Genomic DNA, 19548 nt, shown 5'->3' with positions numbered 1-19548 from the left:
CCGCCCCCTGACTACAGGAAGTCTTCTGTTTTATGGTGAAATGCCCATATTTGTCCCCTCTAATTTAGTCAACATGACACTAAGGTCATGCACTGTCTTCATGATGTTGTAATGACTATTCAGATCTGATAGCTTTTCAGAAAGGGAGGAGCTTTGATGCCATGGCGATTTCTGGCGTGACGCTGTGACCTTACGTTTGACTGTAACTTCCACAAACAGCCTCCGATTTGCCAGAGACTGAACATCACATCACCAGTGTGGTAAAGATAGAGTATCTCCTAGTGGTGAGACGTGTAATGCTGGGCTCAGAGGGGATGCTGAATCAGGGTGAGGTGTGGACGAGGAGGCCGTTCACGGTTTCTGGTGTTGGGGTGGTTGACTTTCTGTTCTGCCAGACGTGCCCTGGTGCCCCCGGCTGCCGGCCAGGATGGACAAGCGCGGAGCTGGGTTTGGAGAGCGTCGGGGATGGAGCGGAGGGGGTGCGGAAGGAGGGCGAGCAGCTTCGCTGCGAGGGCCGAACGACGCTGCTTGCAGCTTTAATTTTTCTTTTTTTTTCTTTTTTTTTCTTCCGCGTCTTTGGGTGGCCTTTAGGGTGTCTTAGCATATCCAAAAAGTCACCAAATTCTGGCCCAATATAGAAAGTGCGTGAAATTTACGTATTTCACTGTCAACATGAAAGTTGGTATAAAAATGTTTCAACAGCGCCCCCTGGAAAATTAAAAATACCCCTCCGCATTGACCTTTTTTCATAGTAGAGTGATGAAATTTGGTACACCTGTAGAACTCAACAATACGCACAGAAAAGCCTCTTGCACCCATGGTCAATATCAAACAGGAAGTCGGCCATTTTGGACTAAAGTGGCCATTTTTACCCCGTTTTGGCCATTTCTAGGCTCTATATTTGGTTGAACAGTTTGGTCATTTTTCGCACGATTGTCTCAAAAATAGTGTGCGATCGAACAGAAGCGATGGACGATTAAAATGAGAAAATAAAACTGACTTTTCGTAAATACTGAAGGGGCGGGACCAGGCCTCAAAGTTCGAGCACTCGCCAAAAAAATTCAAATATCTTTAATTTCATAAATAAAAGAATTACATTTAAAGTAATTTTCTATGGACAATCGTCATCGCCGCCCGAAGACAAATGAATGGTTGATTGATGATGTCACATAAGCCCCGCCCCCTCAGGCCTTAAAAGGTCAAGTTTTACTGGGAAATTGTCCAAAATTCGCCCTTTCAACTAATCACCCCATATTTGTAGCAGGTAACTGTAGACAAGTTGGGATTGCTTGGCGTCACTTTATGGGAGTTTTCTCCAGAAGGCGGGGCTGTGGCGGCGCGGCGAAGTCAGGCGTACCGACGTGGCCTTACGTTTGCCTCCCATTTCGTCATTTCTAAAGATATCGCCACAAAACCTCTTGTGAGTGATCCTAGTCCAGCCCCCCAAAAAATTTGATGTGAACATCCGGTGGGCGTGGCCTATTTTATGAAATAGCGCCCCCTAGGACCATTAAAACTGTCAGCCCCAAGCCATGCTTTGACTGAGGATTTCGAAATTTGGTACACTAATGTGGTGTCTCAGGACCTACAAAAAAGTCTCTTGGAGCCAAGTGCAAAGTTGCACAGGAAGTCAGCCATTTTGGTCCAAGTACGTGATTTACTGGTTTTCGCACACGTTGTTTGGAGAGTGATGCTCCATCGCCCTTTTCACCAATCGCCTTCAAACATCTGCTATATACTCTTAAGACATAAAGTAAAAAATTCAACCGTCGGATTTTAAATAAGTATAAAGGTGTGGGCGTGGCTAAGCCTCAAACTTTGACCTGTCGCCACGCCACTCTTTTTTTCACAGCTCCCTATTGGACTCCTTTTACGCAATCACCAGCAATCTCTGGCAAATAAAAGCTGACAAGTTGAGGTCACTTGGTCTACAGTACTGGCAGGTTTTGAAAAAAGGCGGGGCTTTGGGAGCATGGCGAAATTCGCCATCACGCCATGGCAATACGTTTGCCTCTCATTTCTTCAATTATCGTGACATCGCCACAAAATGTCTGGTGAGTGATCCTAGTCTGACCCCCAATAGAATTGGGCAGCTGAGATTTGTGGGCGTGGCCTATATTCTGAAATATCGCCCCCTAGGACCTTTAAAACTGTCAGCCCCAAGACAAGGTTTGACTGAGGATTACGAAAATTGGTACACTCATGTAGGGTCTCTGGACCTACAAAAAAGTCTCTTGGAGCCAAGCGAAATTTCGCACAGGAGGTCGGCCATTTTGGTCCAAGTACTCGATTTAGTGGTTTTCGCACACGTTGTTTGGACATTGATGGCCCGTCGCCCTTTACACAGATCACCTTCAAACTTATGCTATGTACTTTTAAGTCAAAGGGGAAAAAATTCAACCGTCGGATTTTAAATAAGTATAAAGGTGTGGGCGTGGCTAAGCCTCAAACTTTGACCTTTCGCCATGGCATTACTTGACTTAATAACTCCCATGTGCATGATCAGATCTAATTCAAACTTTGTCTGTGTGATCACTGACCACATCTCAAGACAACGACAATGTGGACAGCTGACATCACCTAAGCCCCGCCCCCTGACAACAGGAAGTCTATTGTTTTATGGTGAAATGGCCATATTTGTCCCCTCTAATTTAGTGAAAATGACACTCAGGTCATACATTGTCTTCATGATGTTTTAATGACCATTCAGATCTGATAGCTTTCCAGAAAGGGAGGGGCTTTGATGCCATGGTGAATGCTGGCGTGACGCCATGACCTTACATTTGACTGTAACTTCCACAAACGGCCTCCGATTTGCCCGAAACTGAATATGGCAATGAACAATCATGCCCTTTAGCCAATGAGGCACAAACGGTTGGTGAATGTTATATAATGTCACCAAAGCTGACCTCAATGGGACTTTTCTGTAGTTGGTCACAGCGCCACCTAGATAACGTTATCCTTCGATAACTTTAAAAAACATGGTCAGAATAGCATTAAAGTTGGTCACTGTCATCACACCACCAGTGTGGTAAAGATAGAGGATTCCCTAGTGGTGAGACATAAAATGTAATGGTGAGCTCAAAGGGGATGCTGAGTCAGGGTGAGGTGCGGACAAGGTGGCCGTTAGCCGTTTCTGGTGTTGGGGTGGTCGACGTTTGTGTTCTGCGGACGTGCCCTGGTGCCCAGGGCTGCCGGCCAGGCCGGAGCGGCGCGGAGCTGCGAGGGCCGAACGACGCTGCTTGCAGCTTTAATTTGTTTTTATTTTTCAAAAAAATACAGTACGTATCCAAAACTTTTAACAAAAAATTTACAAACACAAACATTTCAGAAAAATACATTTCAGTTAGTTAAAATGTTATTTCTATATTTCTTTTAAAATGTATTTTTTTAGTTAAATTCACCTGTTGCTGTTGTAACGATTAAATTTACATATTATTTAATGAACCATAAAATATGAGATTCCATAGAAACTATGAAATCAATCGTATGGATCTTTAGGTAATTTTAACCAGATGATTGGAACTTTTTATTGCTGGGATTATGTAACACTTCGTATTAACTGAGAGACAAGAGAAGAGAGAGTCGCCTTTAAAACGTTTAAGAAGATTTATTTCTAAACAATTTTAAACAAGACTAACTCTAAACTCTAAGTGATGAATGGATCTTGGTGTGAATGAGACGTGAGATGGATGGTGTGTGTGTGTGAGTGACGTTGTAATCAGAACTCTCGTATCCGGAGAAGCAAGTCTGAGTGATGAAGTGATGTTTTGCTCTTAAGCTATGATCAGAGTTTCATAAACACATGAGACGCCATTTTGTCGCTCCACACACACCCTTCAGGATGAGTCCTCCGTACAGATCCAGAATGCCAGGTCCTCAGACCCCCCTTTCGGTACCGGAGCCGATGAAACAGCGTCAGCAGTACGACAGACTAGTCTTGGGATTGTCTCCAGGTAAAAAGCGACAGTTGGTTGACAGCGTCAGATGGACCCGGAGGGTCAGTGAATTCAGCTTTTATTCTGAAAGGGACCGTTGCTTGGTTGGTAAAGTGCAACAGATTTTATCCAGCTTGTTGGTTCTTTGCTTAAAAAGGAAGTCCGGGTGGCCGGTCCGATATTTCTCTTAGCATGCGGTGAACTGGCCTTAAGATGGCGTGGGACTAGTTTTATTAATCTGGATGTTTTGTTTTACGGTCGAATCAAAGTTAGACAAATTTATAAACACCACAGAGACTACGCCACGCTTCAGAAAGGAAGGTTCTGATTGGATGAGAAAGATAAAATGTGTATTTACATTACGTGGATCAGGATGTCTAGTGCAGCTAGATTAAAGTCATATTACTTATTAAAACTTAGTAATCATAACATTGTCATTTCACAGGTTGGTCCACATTATTACTGACTAACACTTTGTTTGATTAGATTTATTAAAAATAGAGTTCTTTGATTTAAAAAAAAAGGAAGAGTCCTTTGTCTTCACTCTTCTCTTGGGCTGGAAAGGAAGCAGTTTAGAAGCAGATGCATGACCTTGAGCAATATCTCATGCAGATTAGTTCTTGCTGAGGAGAGGGGAAATGACCTTTAGGTGTAAAACAGTCATTTCATTCTGTTACACTGTGTTCACGAAAAACTATGGAGATAAAAACTTTGTTAAAATGGTGAGCAGCAGAAACATATGTATTTTTTTATTCTGATTATTTCTTTACTCATTAATTGTATTTTTTATTATATTTTTGAAGAAATAAGATCAATTTATGGTTTGCGTGAACACTAATATTATTCGTTAACACTGGCTTTTTGCTGGGGGGTCACCAATTTTCTCAGGGTGGCCATGGCCATCCTTGGCCACCCCTTGGGGGCACCATCGGTTAGACTCTCTCATTAGCATACACACGCTCATGCAGTGTGTGTGTGTGTGTGTGTGTGTGTGTGTACGATGATGATCAACAGGTAAAATCAGTTCAAATCAGTGACTTGAAACAGGAAAGCACTTAATGTTTAAAGAAGTCACTTGCATCTTTACCTAAATAAATGCATTTATATAAGTAAATACACAAGCTCTAAGAGGTTTAATCAAATTATAATCGAAATCATACATTTTAATTATTACTATTAAAATGATTTTTTTTTTGCATTGTTGCAGTTTTTTCCCACAAATCTGACGGTTTCTTGTCCGGCCCTAATAGCCATCACCATAACCGGCTCTGTTACTGTCGTTCATCCTGCTCTCCTCCTGTCTAGCTGTGCTGGAATCTGTGTCATTGGAGAAAATCATCCCGGAGTCTCCGCAGAGCAGTGACGCCGGAGACGTGTCTCCGTGTCGTTCTCCATCCACGCCTCGACACCTCCGCTACAGACAGCCTGGAGGTAAGACTGTGGCAGTGTTTATTACTCATGATTACACCACAGCACCATGTCAAGTAACTGAGCTGATTCCAAAAGAATCTGCCAAACATGAGCCCGACGTCAGCTTTGACTCCAAACTACAACTTAAACTGAACATCTGAGTTTATGAAGGTGTCTGAGGAAGACATTAGAGTTTTATGGAACGGTTAGAGTCCAGTTATATAAACAATCAGAGCTTTTTTAATTTGTAATGCTTCAGGTGTACCCAGCAGTTGTTCAAACTGACATAATTAACACTGTAAAATAACAAACATATAAACAGTCTAATGTCTCAGTCATGTTTGGTCAAAGTGAATCAGGTTTCCTTCTCAGCTGGCTGGAGGGTTCTGAATTTTTATTGTTAAAGAGCAAGTCACCCCCTACCAGAGTATTACTCCACTCCCACTTCCTGTTTGAAAAATGCAACAAATGCTGTTGCCTAGCAGACCGGGAGGGCGGAGCCGCTAACACACACACACACACACAGGCTCACAACAACATTGTGGCATCATATGGTAGCAGCTAAATGTCATAGGGTACCTCTTGGCCAATAGCGATGGCAGATAGAAATTCAAATGCAGTGCAGATTTTTTACCTGAGGAGTCCTGAAGAATCCAAGTAACAGTTTTGTCCAGTATCCATTGGTGTAAAAAAGTTTTTTCTCAAAGAAATAGAGATATATATTTCCATACTCACACTATGTGAAGTTTTATGACCGGGTGTAATCTTATATTTGAACTGAAAGTAATTTGATTGCCCTCATGTTTGTTTTTATTACAACAGCTGCGATAGATCTAACTGCGTTGTGTTGCAGCTGATGATGATTGATGTGTCTGTGCATCTGCAGTCCAGTCTGGAGAGAACTCCCGCTGTTCAGTTTCTCCTGCATCAGCTTTTGCTATTGCAACTGCAGCAGCAGGACACGGTACTCCACCAGGTAACACACGCACACAAACACACACACACACACACACACACACACACACACACACACACACGTGCACGCGCACCATTGGAACTGTTTTCAGCTTCATCGAACTCATTTTAAATCCAAGTCATCCTACCAGTGAGATATTAATTGGATCTGTGGATGTTTCACAGCTCAGTTGGTGGAGGGATCTGCTAAAACACTGCTCACATAAAAGTCTGATGCATGCAGATTAACCCACTCAGGCTCAAAGTAAGTTTTGATAAAAGGACGACCAACTAAGTCCTTCAGGGGTACTTCAGAGTTAAAAGATGCTCATGAAATACGTTTGTAGAGTAACCAGGTTGGTAGGTTTTAACTGTTGCAAATCTGCAACGCCGGCCTCCAGAGGGTTAAACACTTAGAAGATTTTTTTGTCATTTTTTTCTCCTCTTGCAGCTTTTACCAACTCTGAGAGAACCTGTGATAAAGAGTTCATCATCCGCAGAGCTGCGACTAACAGAGTCCTCAACGTGCTGCGTCACTGGGTCTCCAAACACTCACAGGTTTGTTTCCACCCACTGTAGCGTGTGTGTGGGTGTGTGTGTCCGTCCATCTGTTTGTGTACATGAATGTGCATGTGTGTGTGTGTGTGTGTGTGTGAGTGTGTGGAGGAGGTTCTCTCTTTTGCGCAGATTATAAAGTCTGTGGTCTAATTAAAGCAGATGACTGATGGATTTACATGCTGCTCTGCCACTCTCACTTATAAACACACGCACAACAACTTGCTTCCTTCCATCCTGCAGACTGAACATCAAGGTAATTCCCTGACTCTCCATGCGGAGGACCTTCTAGTCCATCTGTTTTTGTGTTTTTCTCTTTTATAATGCAAAACACAGCGATGAAGGGGCTGGCTCTGGTCACCTTATTAACACATATGTGTGTGCAGTGCATGTACACTTTCATATATCTATTAGTGGTCTAAAGAGCAGGAAAGACTTGTTAACACGACGTTTAAATACGAGTTAAATCAAAGCGGGAGCTGAAAGGAAAAGGAAGTGTAAAGCGTAGCGATTTGGGGGTTTGAGATAAAAATAAATGGTCCTTCTCCAGCGATTTATAGCTACTCAGATCTTAGTCGTGTCTGTGTTCATCTGCCCTTTTGTTTAGGACTTTGAGATGAACGGGGAGCTGAAGATGTCTGTGGTCTATCTCCTGGAGGAAGTGCTCAGAGATCCAGACCTCCTGCCCCAGGAGAGAAAAGCTACTGCCAACATATTAAGGTACAACATCTAGGACACTCAGCAACATGGTTTTTTGAGAGCCATGCTTCTGGTATCACTTTTAGAAGATCATTAAACATGACCATTATTCTGCTGAGTTATTCGATGTTCTTATGAATATAATTTTCTTCTATTTGATGCTGTTTGTCTGTCTGCTAGTGCCCTTTCTCAAGATGAGCAGGACGACGCGCAGCTAAGAATAGAAGACATCTTACAGATGGTGAGATTATTAGAGCATTTAATTGGTTTACATTTTTGTCCAAATCTCAATAAATATTCAGCACGCCTTCAAAGTAAGAGCCTTCATAAGGATTTAATAAAACGGTTATTTCCTTGGTTTTGAAACACCTGTTAAAATATTGAGCAGGCTTACGATTTAGCATGAAACAGCTTTTACCTAAATGCATATTATTGCCTAACATGAAATATTTAGTCATTTTCATTATATGTGCCATTTCTTACATTTACTCAACCAAAGAATTTGACTTGAATTGAAAACAACGCATGTAATGAAATAGATTACGTGTTATTTAATGAGCCATAAGGCGTGGGATTCCATAGGAAATATGAAATCCACCTTACGGATCTGGGAAGAGTTATTTAAACCAGAAGATTGGGTCTTTTTATTGCAGGGATTAGATAACCGCTACATATTCACTCAGAGACAACAGAAGAGAGAGAGTCAAGTTTAAAAGTTAAGGATTTTATCACTAACAAATTAAACTAGACTGACTTCAAAACTAAATGTATGGTGTAACTAAAGTGGATGAGGCGGTGAATGGATGACGTGTGATGTTAAATCAGAACCAGCAAATCCTGAGAAGCGATTATTTCTGAAGGGAACTGAAGGTGATGTCTTTGCATTAAGCTTTGGTTGGGAGGTTCATAAACACATGAGACCCCATTATGTCGGTCTACCTACCCTTCGCGGAAGTCCTCTGTAGATCAGGAATATCGAGATCCAGCTTGACCCTTTCTGGAACCGAGCCGGTAGGAAAAGCCGCGGTTCCGATCAGACCCGTCTTTGAGTTACTTCCGGGTACACGACATTTTGTTGGCGTCTGGTGAGTACCAAGCCTTGGTCTGGATGGTTCAGCTTTTATTCTGAAGGGAACTGTTGTCGCTGTTGGAATAGGGACGAATTTTTCAGCTTGTCGTTGGTTCTTTTGGTTAAAGAGTTGAGATCAGGATTGGCCACTCCGTCACTTTCTCTGGAACGCTTTGAACTGGCGTTAGAGCTGACGTGGCGTAGTTTTATACTTCGGATGTTTTGGTTTATGGTCGAATGAAAAATCACCAAACAGCATCCAAACCACGCCTCCGTCAGATCTGTGAGATTCTGATTGGATCAGTGAAAGTAATGTGTCATGTCTTTTAACGCTACGTGAAATGAGTCCTGTTGGAACATTTAAAGTCATATTACTTTTATATTCTATAGGATTATAATAAAGTAATTAATATTTTGATTTCACAGGTCGGTCACATCTTATTTATTGACTAACACTTTGATGGATTAGCTTTATTAAAATAGAGTTCTTTGATTAATTAAAAGAAAAGAGTTCATTCTTCGTTCTTCTGTTGAGTTGAAAATAAGCAGGTTAGAAGGAATGCATGAGACCTTGAGTTATATCTCATGCAGACTAGTCCAGTGTTGAGGAGGGGAAAATAACAGTCATTCTGTTCCGTTACACCCAAATGCATCCCTAACTATTAACTCATTCACTGCCAGCCGTTTTCTGATCACTAACGGCCTTCGCTGCCAGCGTTTCTCACCGTTTTTACTGTTCCTTTTTAAGAGTCACAGAACGTTGCACGCTAGGATGATGTCGACGCCAAAACAACCAAAACAAAGAGGAGACTCACCTCTTACATCAGGAAGAATCCGCGTGTTTCGAGCGTTATCCGTTCTTTCATAATCCGTTGTCAAATTGTGATCGGCAGACGCTTTTCCGGTTCGCGCCTCCCTTTTTTTTTTACAAGAACGGCCCAAAACGATCTCCTAACACATGGATGTTCTGCTTCCTGATCATGTGATGTGTGACGTATGCGGATGAAGATCGGCTTCAGAGCTGAGATGTTTGTTCTCTCAGCGCGGGGGCTCGTTCCGATGCCCAAAAAGTAAAAAAATGCAAATGACGACTTTAGTCGTCATTGGCAGTGAATGAGTTAAGAGATCTGCCTAATATTTTCCTGCTCATCCCCTCAAGATGAAGCAATAATATTAAATCAGTAAACCACACTGTCTTAATAATAATTGGGCATCACATGTGATATGAAATCTTGGTCAATCCCCACGGTCCTCTCCAATAGACAGCAGAGGATAAAGGCACCCTCTGATGAGCCTTGCTCTCTAAGTCAGTCATCTGTCATCAGCCATATCCATCACATCTTCATTAGACTTTTATTTATATCTTCTTGTTATATCTAATTTATTTATTTATCTTTTTGCTTCCGTGTGTTTAGGCGGACTGTCCGAAGGCGGAGTGTTTTGAGTCTCTGTCTGCGATGGAGCTGGCTGAGCAGATCACTCTGCTGGATCACATCGTCTTCAGGAGCATTCCTTATGAGTCGGTCCCCAGCTGTTATTATCAGTGTTCTATTTATCAGGGCAAACAGAGACACTAGCATGGATTTTTTTTAACAGACTTTAATATGAAAAACAAAGAAAACAGACGAGATTTTGTGTCACTTTTGTAATTAAACTTCAGGTGAAACCTCCTGTTATAACTCATGGAAATCAAATTACAGAAAGTTAAAGGAGACATATTATGCAAAGTCACCTTTTGCATCCTTTAGTGCTGCCACGTAAGTCTTTACTCTCTATAAATTCATACAGCGTCAAATCACAACAAGAGTGAATGTTTACAAAGTAAACGTTCTAACTGAACCTACTTATCAGTGCGCTGAGTTCAGTTCATTAAGCCAATTAGTGAAAAGGTTCCTTTGTAAGAAACCCCAAGAGATTGCATGGAGTCACTGACTTGTTGAGTCAGAGACTTTACAGCAATCCCCCAAACGGAAGGCTGGTTTATACGTCTCCGTCTGGGTAGGTACGGACACGCGCAACCACTTGATGCGTTGCTAGGACTCTCCAACAAGCTCACACGGGCTGACGGAGACATGCCCAAATTTTTAACTACCTGTTCAAAGTGACAGAGAGCCTGTGATTGATAGACGCCGAACCGATCCGCCTGTCGATCTCCCGATCCCTCCTACCCTCACTCGTGAACAAGACCCCGAGATACTTAAACTCCTCCACTTGAGGTAGGACCTCTCTCCCGACCCGGAGTTGGCAAGCCACCCTTTTCCGGTGGAGAACCACGGTCTCAGATTTGGAGGTGCTGATCCTCATCCCATCTAGTTCTTCTCATTTAGTTCAACAAAACTTTCTCCATAAATTAATTTATGTTTGGATTTTATGATCTGAGTTTGTTTTTCTTGATCATGAAATTAGAAACCTATTCAGACATGAAGTAATAACTTTTGATTGATAATTTAAACACAATCTCTTCTGATGCAGCTACACAAACAGCTGACCAGCTGAACCACTGATCTGATTCTTTAGATACGGGTTTCTATGTTTCTACAGTAATTTGCTTCATTTGACCTTATGGACTTAACACATTTTTGTCTTTCCTCTCAAAGAGAGTTCCTGGGCCAGGGCTGGATGAAGGTGGATAAAACCGAAAGGACGCCTTACATCATGAAAACAAGCCAACACTTCAATGACGTAACTTCCTATTATGTCTCTGTGCAGCAGATTGTTTTATTTCCATTTCAAACTCCTGATTCTGATTTATTTAACCTGTTTGACCCTAACGCTCCCCAGTTGGGGGCCTCTACAGTTTCATGTCCCAAATATCTACAACTGTCCACATTCTCCAAACACAACTGGGCTGCATGGTGGCGCAGTGGTTAGCACTGTTGCCTCGCAGCACGGAGGTCGCAGGTTCGAAACTCGGCTGTGGCCTTTCTGCGTGGAGTTGCGTGTTCTGCCCGTGCATGCGTGGGTTTCCTCCGGGTACTCCGGTTTCCCCCACAGATCACAACATGCCCTATAGGTTATAGATTGTAAGTTGCTTTGGATAAAAGCGTCTGCTAAATAAATAAACAAACAACTAAAACCACAATCAAACATCCCAGGTGGGAAACAAGGCCATTTTAAATTACCTTCAGATTCAATGGTGAATGGCCTGTATTTGATATAGCGCCTTCTAGAGTCCTGGAACCCCCCAAGGCGCTTTACAACACAATCAGTCATTCATCCATTCACACACACATTCACACACTGGTGGGGATGAGCTACAATGTAGCCACAGCTGCCCTGGGGCGCACTGACAGAGGCGAGGCTGCCGAGCTCTGGCGCCACCGGTCCCTCCGACCACCGCCAGCAGGCAACCCGGGTTAAGTGTCTTGCCCAAGGACACAATGACAGCGACAGACTGAGCGGGGCTCAAACCTGCAACCTTCCGATTACGGGGCGAGCTCTTAACTCCTGTGCCACCGTCGCCCCACAATGATATGTGAACTTTATTTTACAAGAGCATCTGCCCTTCTCTGGTGTCTGCTGGAATAAAAACCCCTTGAGCAAATGTAGTTGAGGACCCCTGGAATAAATCCAACAATTGAACAAATTTCCTAAATGGAATTTGAACTCACAACCTCCATCCTGTCAGCACTTTCACACAGGGCTGCTCTTCCAAAATAAAGTTCAAGTATTATTTTATCTTAACGTATCAAAAACCAACAAGTGCTTTGTTTACAATCTAAACTGGTTTGATTGTAGCTGCAGCCGTGCTCGGGGAACGCAAACAATCACTGACACGTGGGACATGAAACTCCAAAGGCCCCCAGTTGGGAGGCACCAGGGCCCAAAGAAAAAAGGCCTAGGGCCTAAAGGGTTAAATACACCTTTCTTTCCTTTTGAAGATGAGTAACCTGGTGGCGTCCCAGATTATGAGCCACACCGATGTGGGCTCAAGGGCCAGCTCCATTGAGAAGTGGGTGGCTGTGGCAGACATCTGTCGCTGCCTGAACAACTACAACGGAGTGCTGGAGATCACATCGGCACTCAACCGCAGCGCCATCTACCGTCTAAAGAAGACATGGGCTAAAGTCAGCAAACAAGTGAGTTTTTCCTGCAAAGATAACCTCAAATTTATATGAAAATGTTATTTTTTTACTGAATGTGTATCCAAGTAATCTCACTGATGTTAGATATGTGTGTTTAAATGTGAATCCTTCGAGAAAATTCCCATTTTTCATTGTTGTCCTTTAGTGATTCTTCTAAACACAATAGGCAAGGCAGCTTTGTTTATGTAGCACACTTCACACACAGAGGCAATTCAATGTGCTTTCCATTAGCAAGAATAGCAAGAACATTAAAATCAATGTGACCAAAAATTCTGTTAAAAAACTTCAAAGAAACAAAGTTAAAGTTAGGAGTGAGCAGATGCAGAGCTGAAGGTGCAGCAGAAGAACATTCATTCAAAGGCCGATGAAAACATGAAAGTCTTCCATTTTTGTTTTAAAGTTTCTAGAGTTGGTACACATTTGAGATCATGAGGAAGCTGATTCCATCTGTGTGTGTCACGATTGAGGATGGTTAGGACCCAAAAATGCAGAAACCCAGGATGACACAAGGCAGAGGTTGAATAAATAAAAATCCTTTTATTTTTGGGATGATCAAGAAACCAAAGTAAATCCAAGGCTGGAAGCCAAAATCCAAAAACGTCCAAAATCCAAAAACTAGTGATCCAAAACTGAGACACAAGAAGTACAAGTAAAACTAGAGATGAGGAACTAGAGACTGCCAGAATACCCACACTGACAGCAACAATGGACCGACACCAAACAGAGACAAGACAGGGCTTAAATACACGGGGAGAACAATTAAGGAAACAGGAAGCAGGTGTGTGGAGTGAGGGCTGGAGGGAAGGCAGGTGACACAAATGATCTAAATAGGGGAAACAGAACCAATGGAGGGCAGATAATAAACATAAAACTGAACCTAATACTGAGGGAAGGACTCACACAAACACATACACACATACAATGAACTGGGGCAGGACATGCACACACACATTGACACACACATACACTAAGCTGGGGAACAAGAGGCTGGAGCTACAACTGGAGGGCAGAGGATAACTAAATGAACACAGGAGACACATAAATGGGATGCAGACAAAGGACACATGAGGGCGCTATGAGGCACAAAAGGAGAACCTGGAGTGGGAACTGGAGGGGTTGGGGAACAAAGGGACACAGAACATGACAGTGTGCAGCGTAGTAGCTAAAAGCAGCTTCACCCTGTTTGGTTCTGACCCGGAGTTCTACCAGCTGACTGTTTCCTTAGAATCACAGAGCTGGGCGTATACTCAGGAAGGAGATCCAGCATGTATTCTGACCCTGTGCCATTGACTGCTTTATAAACTAGTAGTAGCACTTTGAAATTGATTCTGCAGTTTACTGGTAACGAGTGTAGAGGTTTAAAGAGCAAGTCATTCCCTACCAGAGTCAAACGCCACTCCCACTTCCTGTTGAAAAATGCAACAAATGCTGTTACCTGGCAGACCGAGGGCGGAGCCACTAACACACACACACACACACACACACACACACACTGGCTCACAACAACATTGTGACATCATAATGTCCCAGCTAATGTTATAGTGTACCTTGTAACCAATAGCGATTGCAGATTTAAATTCAAACCTAGTGCCGAGTTTTTACCTGAAGACTACGCAACACTGACAGTTTTAGGCAGAATATTCAAATTTTAACTCAGTTGCACCAAAGTGCCAAATTATTGACTACACATGTCTACTAGTGGTGTGCATCTCTACCTGCCTCACGATTCGATCCGATTCCGATTATCTGCCTAACGATTCGATTTGAGTCTGAAATGCATCACGAATCTTCACACAAAAATGTTCATTACTTAATAAAAGCAGTAGAATAGTTTTCAATTTCTTTTTTATTTCAAAATCCCTGAAAAACAGAACATTCATCTATTCACTATAGTGAGCAACAATTTTTAAAGTGTGCTGCCTATAATTACTTAAATAATATAAGAAATAATGTTTTCAGTAGAGCAGCTTTAAGATAGAATACTACTGAACTTAAAAATAGTAAACAAATACTGTGTTAAGTGATTCTTTCACATCCAGGATCCCAAAACCGAAATTAGCCCAGACATCCGATTTAAATGTAACGGGTACATCTTTGATTACTGGTAATGTTGGCTCTGTATCCCTGTCTGCCTTTTCTGTTTTAAATTGGCGCTAGGGCAACGCAGTGCGCATGTCGTTGCAACTCTGCCCCCAGAAGTAATTGTAAAACCTCAAAACTTTATTGTCCTCGCGCGTCCAGAACATAGACATAGACATAGGGAGAAAATCTCATTATGTCATGTTGCTGCATCGATGCAGGATCATGCACGGCTGAATCGCGATGCATCTTAGAATCGATCATTTTTCCCACCTCTAATGTCTACAGCATGCTTAGACACTCGTTTATACAGTTTATCAGGAAACAAAAGTTGATTTGGGGGCGACTTGCTCTTTAAGAACAGGAGTGATGTGCTCGGTTCTCTTGGTTCTTGTTGGGATTCTAGCAGCAGCATTATGAATAAGCTGCGGTTGCTTCACAGCTTTTTTTTTTTTGGAAAGACCATTCAAAAGACCGTTGCAATAGTCCAGCCTGCTGGAGATGAACGCATGAGTTTCTCTAAAGAGATCAAAGGCATATTCATCCAATCAGCATACAGTCTTTATGACATTTTATAAAAAGGCTCACACAAATCCAGCTACACCATTTAATTAGCTTTCTATCAAAGGTCATTGGGTCCGAGGTCAACATACACTCCCTACTGGTCTGAGTTTAAATGTCTCTTTGTCGTCTCGTTTAGACTAAAGCTCTGATGGACAAACTGCAGAAGACCATTTCCTCTGAGGGAAGATTTAAAAATCTGAGGGAGACGCTGAAAAAGTGAGACATTTCATCTTCTTTGCTTTCAAATCTCAAAGAAGAAAACAAAAGTCCGTTCAACCGACCTGAAGTGTTTCCTTTCAGCTGCAACCCTCCATGTGTGCCGTACCTGGGGATGTATCTGACCGACTTGGCCTTCATTGAAGAAGGAACTCCAAATTTTACTGAAGAGGGTCTTGTTAACTTCTCTAAAATGAGGATGGTGGGACTAAACTATGCTAAATGATGGGTGGATTTTAGATTTACCATGAATGTGCTCATCAAGGTACATTCTTTATATTTTCTAGATTTCGCACATCATCCGAGAGATCCGACAGTTCCAGCAAACACCTTACAGAATAGAGCACCAAGCGAAGGTACTTGCATTTAAAACTATTTTTATACTCAACAACTTTTCTGATTCAGACAAACAAAATAACAAGCTAAAAATGGAAGGCATAAAGAAAGATGCTTCAGCTCATATTTACTTATATCCTTTTATGATCATTAGCTGAGTTTTTGTGACAATTTAGCTAAAAAACTGTAGCTTCAGGATTTGTTTTACAATTATTTAAATTTGTGACCCACAGCGGGATCCACACCTCTGTTATTGGAACCACTGCTGTAGAGGATAGATGGCCAAAGTTCATTTTTAAAAGCAAGATCAATGAGAAACAGTTTTTTACTTGTTGTCGTTGTCGTCATCTTCCTCCGCTTATCCGGGTCCGGGTCGCGGGGGCAGCATCCCAACTAGGGAGCTCCAGACCGTCCTCTCCCCGGCCACCTCCACCAGCTCCTCCGGCAGGACCCCAAGGCGTTCCCGGACCAGATTGGAGATGTAACCTCTCCAACGTGTCCTGGGTCGACCCGGGGGCCTCCTGCCGGCAGGACATGCCCGAAACACCTCCCCAGGGAGGCGTCCAGGAGGCATCCTGACCAGATGCCCAAACCACCTCAACTGACTCCTTTCGATCCGGAGGAGCAGCGGTTCTACTCCGAGCTCCTCACCCTATCTCTAAGGCTGAGCCCTGCCACCCTACGGAGGAAACTCATTTCGGCCGCTTGTATCTGCGATCTCGTTCTTTCGGTCATTACCCAAAGCTCATGACCATAGGTGAGGATTGGGACGTAGATCGACCGGTAAATCGAGAGCCTGGCTTTCTGGCTCAGCTCCCTCTTCACCACGACAGATCGGCTCAGCGTCCGCATCACTGCAGACGCCGAACCGATCCGCCTGTCGATCTCCCGATCCCTCCTACCCTCACTCGTGAACAAGACCCCGAGATACTTAAACTCCTCCACTTGAGGTAGGACCTCTCCCCCGACCCGGAGTTGGCAAGCCACCCTTTTCCGGTCGAGAACCGTGGTCTCAGATTTGGAGGTGCTGATCCTCATCCCAGCCGCTTCACACTCGGCCGCGAACCTACCCAGCAAGAGCTGAAGGTCAGAGCTGGATGAAGCTAGGAGGACCACATCATCCGCAAAAAGCAGAGACGAGATTCTCCTGCCACCAAACTCGACACACTCCACACCACGGCTGCGCCTAGAAATTCTGTCCATAAAGGTAATGAACAGAACCGGTGACAAAGGGCAGCCCTGGCGGAGTCCAACTCTCACCGGGAACAGGTCCGACTTACTACCGGCTATGCGGACCAAACTCACTCTCCTCTGGTAAAGGGACTGGATGGCCCTTAACAGAAAGCCACCCACCCCATACTCCTGGAGCGTCCCCCACAGGGTGCCCCTGGGGACACGGTCATAAGCCTTCTCCAAATCCACAAAGCACATGTGGATTGGTTTACTTGTTATTTTTTAAATATGGTCGGGAACTCTGAGTTTCACATGCAGGCTGAACGTGAAAATAGTCTTCTACCCCTATTTCCTGCATTAGCTGCTTGGGTCAGAAAAAGCCAGTATGATATGTCGCTGTAAATTATCATTCAAAGACTCACCCATCTTGTCTCACAATGGAGAATGCTGTTGTTGCTTTAGCATCCAGGAGAGAGCAGAGCGTGTCTTAGCTAATAGAAGCTAACCGTTAGCATAAGCAAGTCCACAACATGGCAGAACTCCTTCAGGCTTTTGTTATTTGTGGAGGTAAAACGTCGAAGTTGCACAGCGAATGGAGTCGGTAGAAAAGTTGTGTTGCTGTTAGCCAATCAGAGACGAGATGTCCAAATATCAGGAAATAAAACTCCAAGTGCTGTCTAACTTCTACTTCCTGAAACAGGAGTGCCAGAGCTGTTTTCCCACAGAGAACGACTCACATGACATTCATTCATACTAGAAACCATTATCCAGGCAAGCTGTCTTTTATATGTAAACGTAAAGTCTGGCTAGATGTCATTGAAACCATCCGGTCCAGGAATCCACCGTCAGCTTTCGAACTGTCTCCAAACGCAACGTGTCAGGCTCAACTCAGAACCGTTCCAAGTTTACACCAAAGCCATTTTAAATGAGCGCTGTTCCTGAGCCAACACCATATTTGTAGTTTTTCTCTGTTGTAGCTGTAGTGTTAAGCACTGCCCAACAAAAACAGAGAGACACAAAACTGGTCCAATTGCAGACCTGCTGACAATATAACAATATAATGTTCTCAGCTATAATTTGACTGTCTTTTTGATTTATATTCATGACCCAGGTGACTCAGTACCTCCTGGACAAGACTCTGACCATGGATGAGGACACTCTTTACGATCTCTCACTGAAGATCGAGCCCAGGCTTCCCGCCTGAATCAGAGCTGCTTGTGCTCTGTAGGAGCCTGCCGAACCTCCGAGGGTGACACACCCACGCCGTCTCATCAGTCGATAGAGAGAATTCAAGAGAGAGAGAGAGGCTTTGAGAAACAGAAAGCGGTGTAAAATGAGAAACCTTTACAGGATGCTGAAGCAGCAAAAGAAGAGAGCTTGAAAGTTGAAGGACTGGGTGTTTTCAAGCGGAACAGGATGAGAGCTCGCTGGATGTCTATCCTGAAAGACTTTGAGGAAATTACATGTTGCTGTTTGTGCTCGTCGTTCCTCAGTGAAGCGCGCGGTGCGCATTACATCACTCTTCCTCAGACAGCGTGAGAGAGCAGAGAAGGAAGAGGGCTCAGAGAAAGTGGATGTGAGTCGGTGAAAATATCAGAGATGTAGCAGTTACAGGAAGTGTGGCAGAGAGATGTCAGAGCTCGTGTGTGTGTGTGTGTGTTTGTTCTTGCCCCCCCCCCCCCCCCCCCCTTCCCCAATGATTTGACTCACTGGTGTCAGCTTGCATGATTTCAGCTCAGGCTGTAACTGTCTGCACATCCTTAATTCTTGACCCATGACCTTTAAGTGTTTCCTGCATCGCTCTAAGCAGGGTGACCCTTTTAGCTACTATGCATCCCCAATGGGCCAGGTCTGATGAAGCACTAGTGTTCTTTAAACACGACGCTGAAAAAAACCCCCAAAACAAAACAAGAACTAAACTCAAATTTAGATTTAACTGACAAAAATGTTGGATTCCCCCCAGTCAGGATTTGTATTCTATAGTTTTTTCTTTAGTCAGATGTTAGCTTCAGGCTTCTGCTGATGAAAAAGTATTTTTTTAACCACCGTCCACACGAATTATATCAAATTTGAATATATGTCCAGTGCCTTCCACTAGTGTAGGTCAGTTTCCCATGATTGACTAATTTGCATATTGTTTAACTTTTAAAAAAAACTCCTCTAAAAGAAATTTTTGTTTGCTTTCCCCCCAGAAAATGAATGGTGCACTGACTGGTACTGTAGCATGTTGGTGTAAACTAGTGAATGCAATGTTGAAACACGAGCAAACATCTCCCTCTGCTGTTTCAATGTGGTAAAAACCCAAAGCTTTAGCAGCATTTGTGTGCAGTTTGATTGTTTTGGCTTCTGTAAACTGTCAGCTGCATGGACGTAATTTTTTTTGTGGGGGGGAGACATGCCCCCCCCCCCCTCTCCAAAGTCAAGTTTTGAGCCCTGCACTTTTTACCATCCAAAAACAATATTACGCTAT

At 43.3% G+C, this 19548-nt stretch overlaps 1 protein-coding gene across 3 annotated transcripts in view; it reads left to right on the top strand.

Annotated features, from left to right (window-relative positions):
- Positions 1–19305, top strand: part of rasgrf2b (Ras protein-specific guanine nucleotide-releasing factor 2b) — a 160659-nt gene extending 141354 nt beyond the window's left edge. For all 3 annotated transcript variants that reach the window (XM_054731605.2, XM_054731606.2, XM_054731607.2), the window contains 12 exons: positions 5244–5369; positions 6235–6324; positions 6754–6860; positions 7465–7577; positions 7737–7797; positions 10041–10144; positions 11223–11307; positions 12507–12704; positions 15490–15569; positions 15654–15771; positions 15857–15925; positions 18190–19305. In XM_054731605.2, coding sequence (XP_054587580.2) covers positions 5244–5369; positions 6235–6324; positions 6754–6860; positions 7465–7577; positions 7737–7797; positions 10041–10144; positions 11223–11307; positions 12507–12704; positions 15490–15569; positions 15654–15771; positions 15857–15925; positions 18190–18282 — 1244 coding nt within the window. In that variant the 3' untranslated portion in view covers positions 18283–19305. The remainder of the gene's footprint in view (positions 1–5243; positions 5370–6234; positions 6325–6753; positions 6861–7464; positions 7578–7736; positions 7798–10040; positions 10145–11222; positions 11308–12506; positions 12705–15489; positions 15570–15653; positions 15772–15856; positions 15926–18189) is intronic.
- The last annotated feature ends 243 nt before the right edge of the window (positions 19306–19548 follow it).

Source organism: Nothobranchius furzeri, chromosome 17 (genome assembly GCF_043380555.1).
Source record: "Nothobranchius furzeri strain GRZ-AD chromosome 17, NfurGRZ-RIMD1, whole genome shotgun sequence".
Lineage (NCBI taxonomy): Eukaryota > Metazoa > Chordata > Actinopteri > Cyprinodontiformes > Nothobranchiidae > Nothobranchius > Nothobranchius furzeri.
The sequence above is the reverse complement of the archived record's forward strand: the minus strand, read 5'-3'. Positions and strand labels throughout refer to the sequence as shown.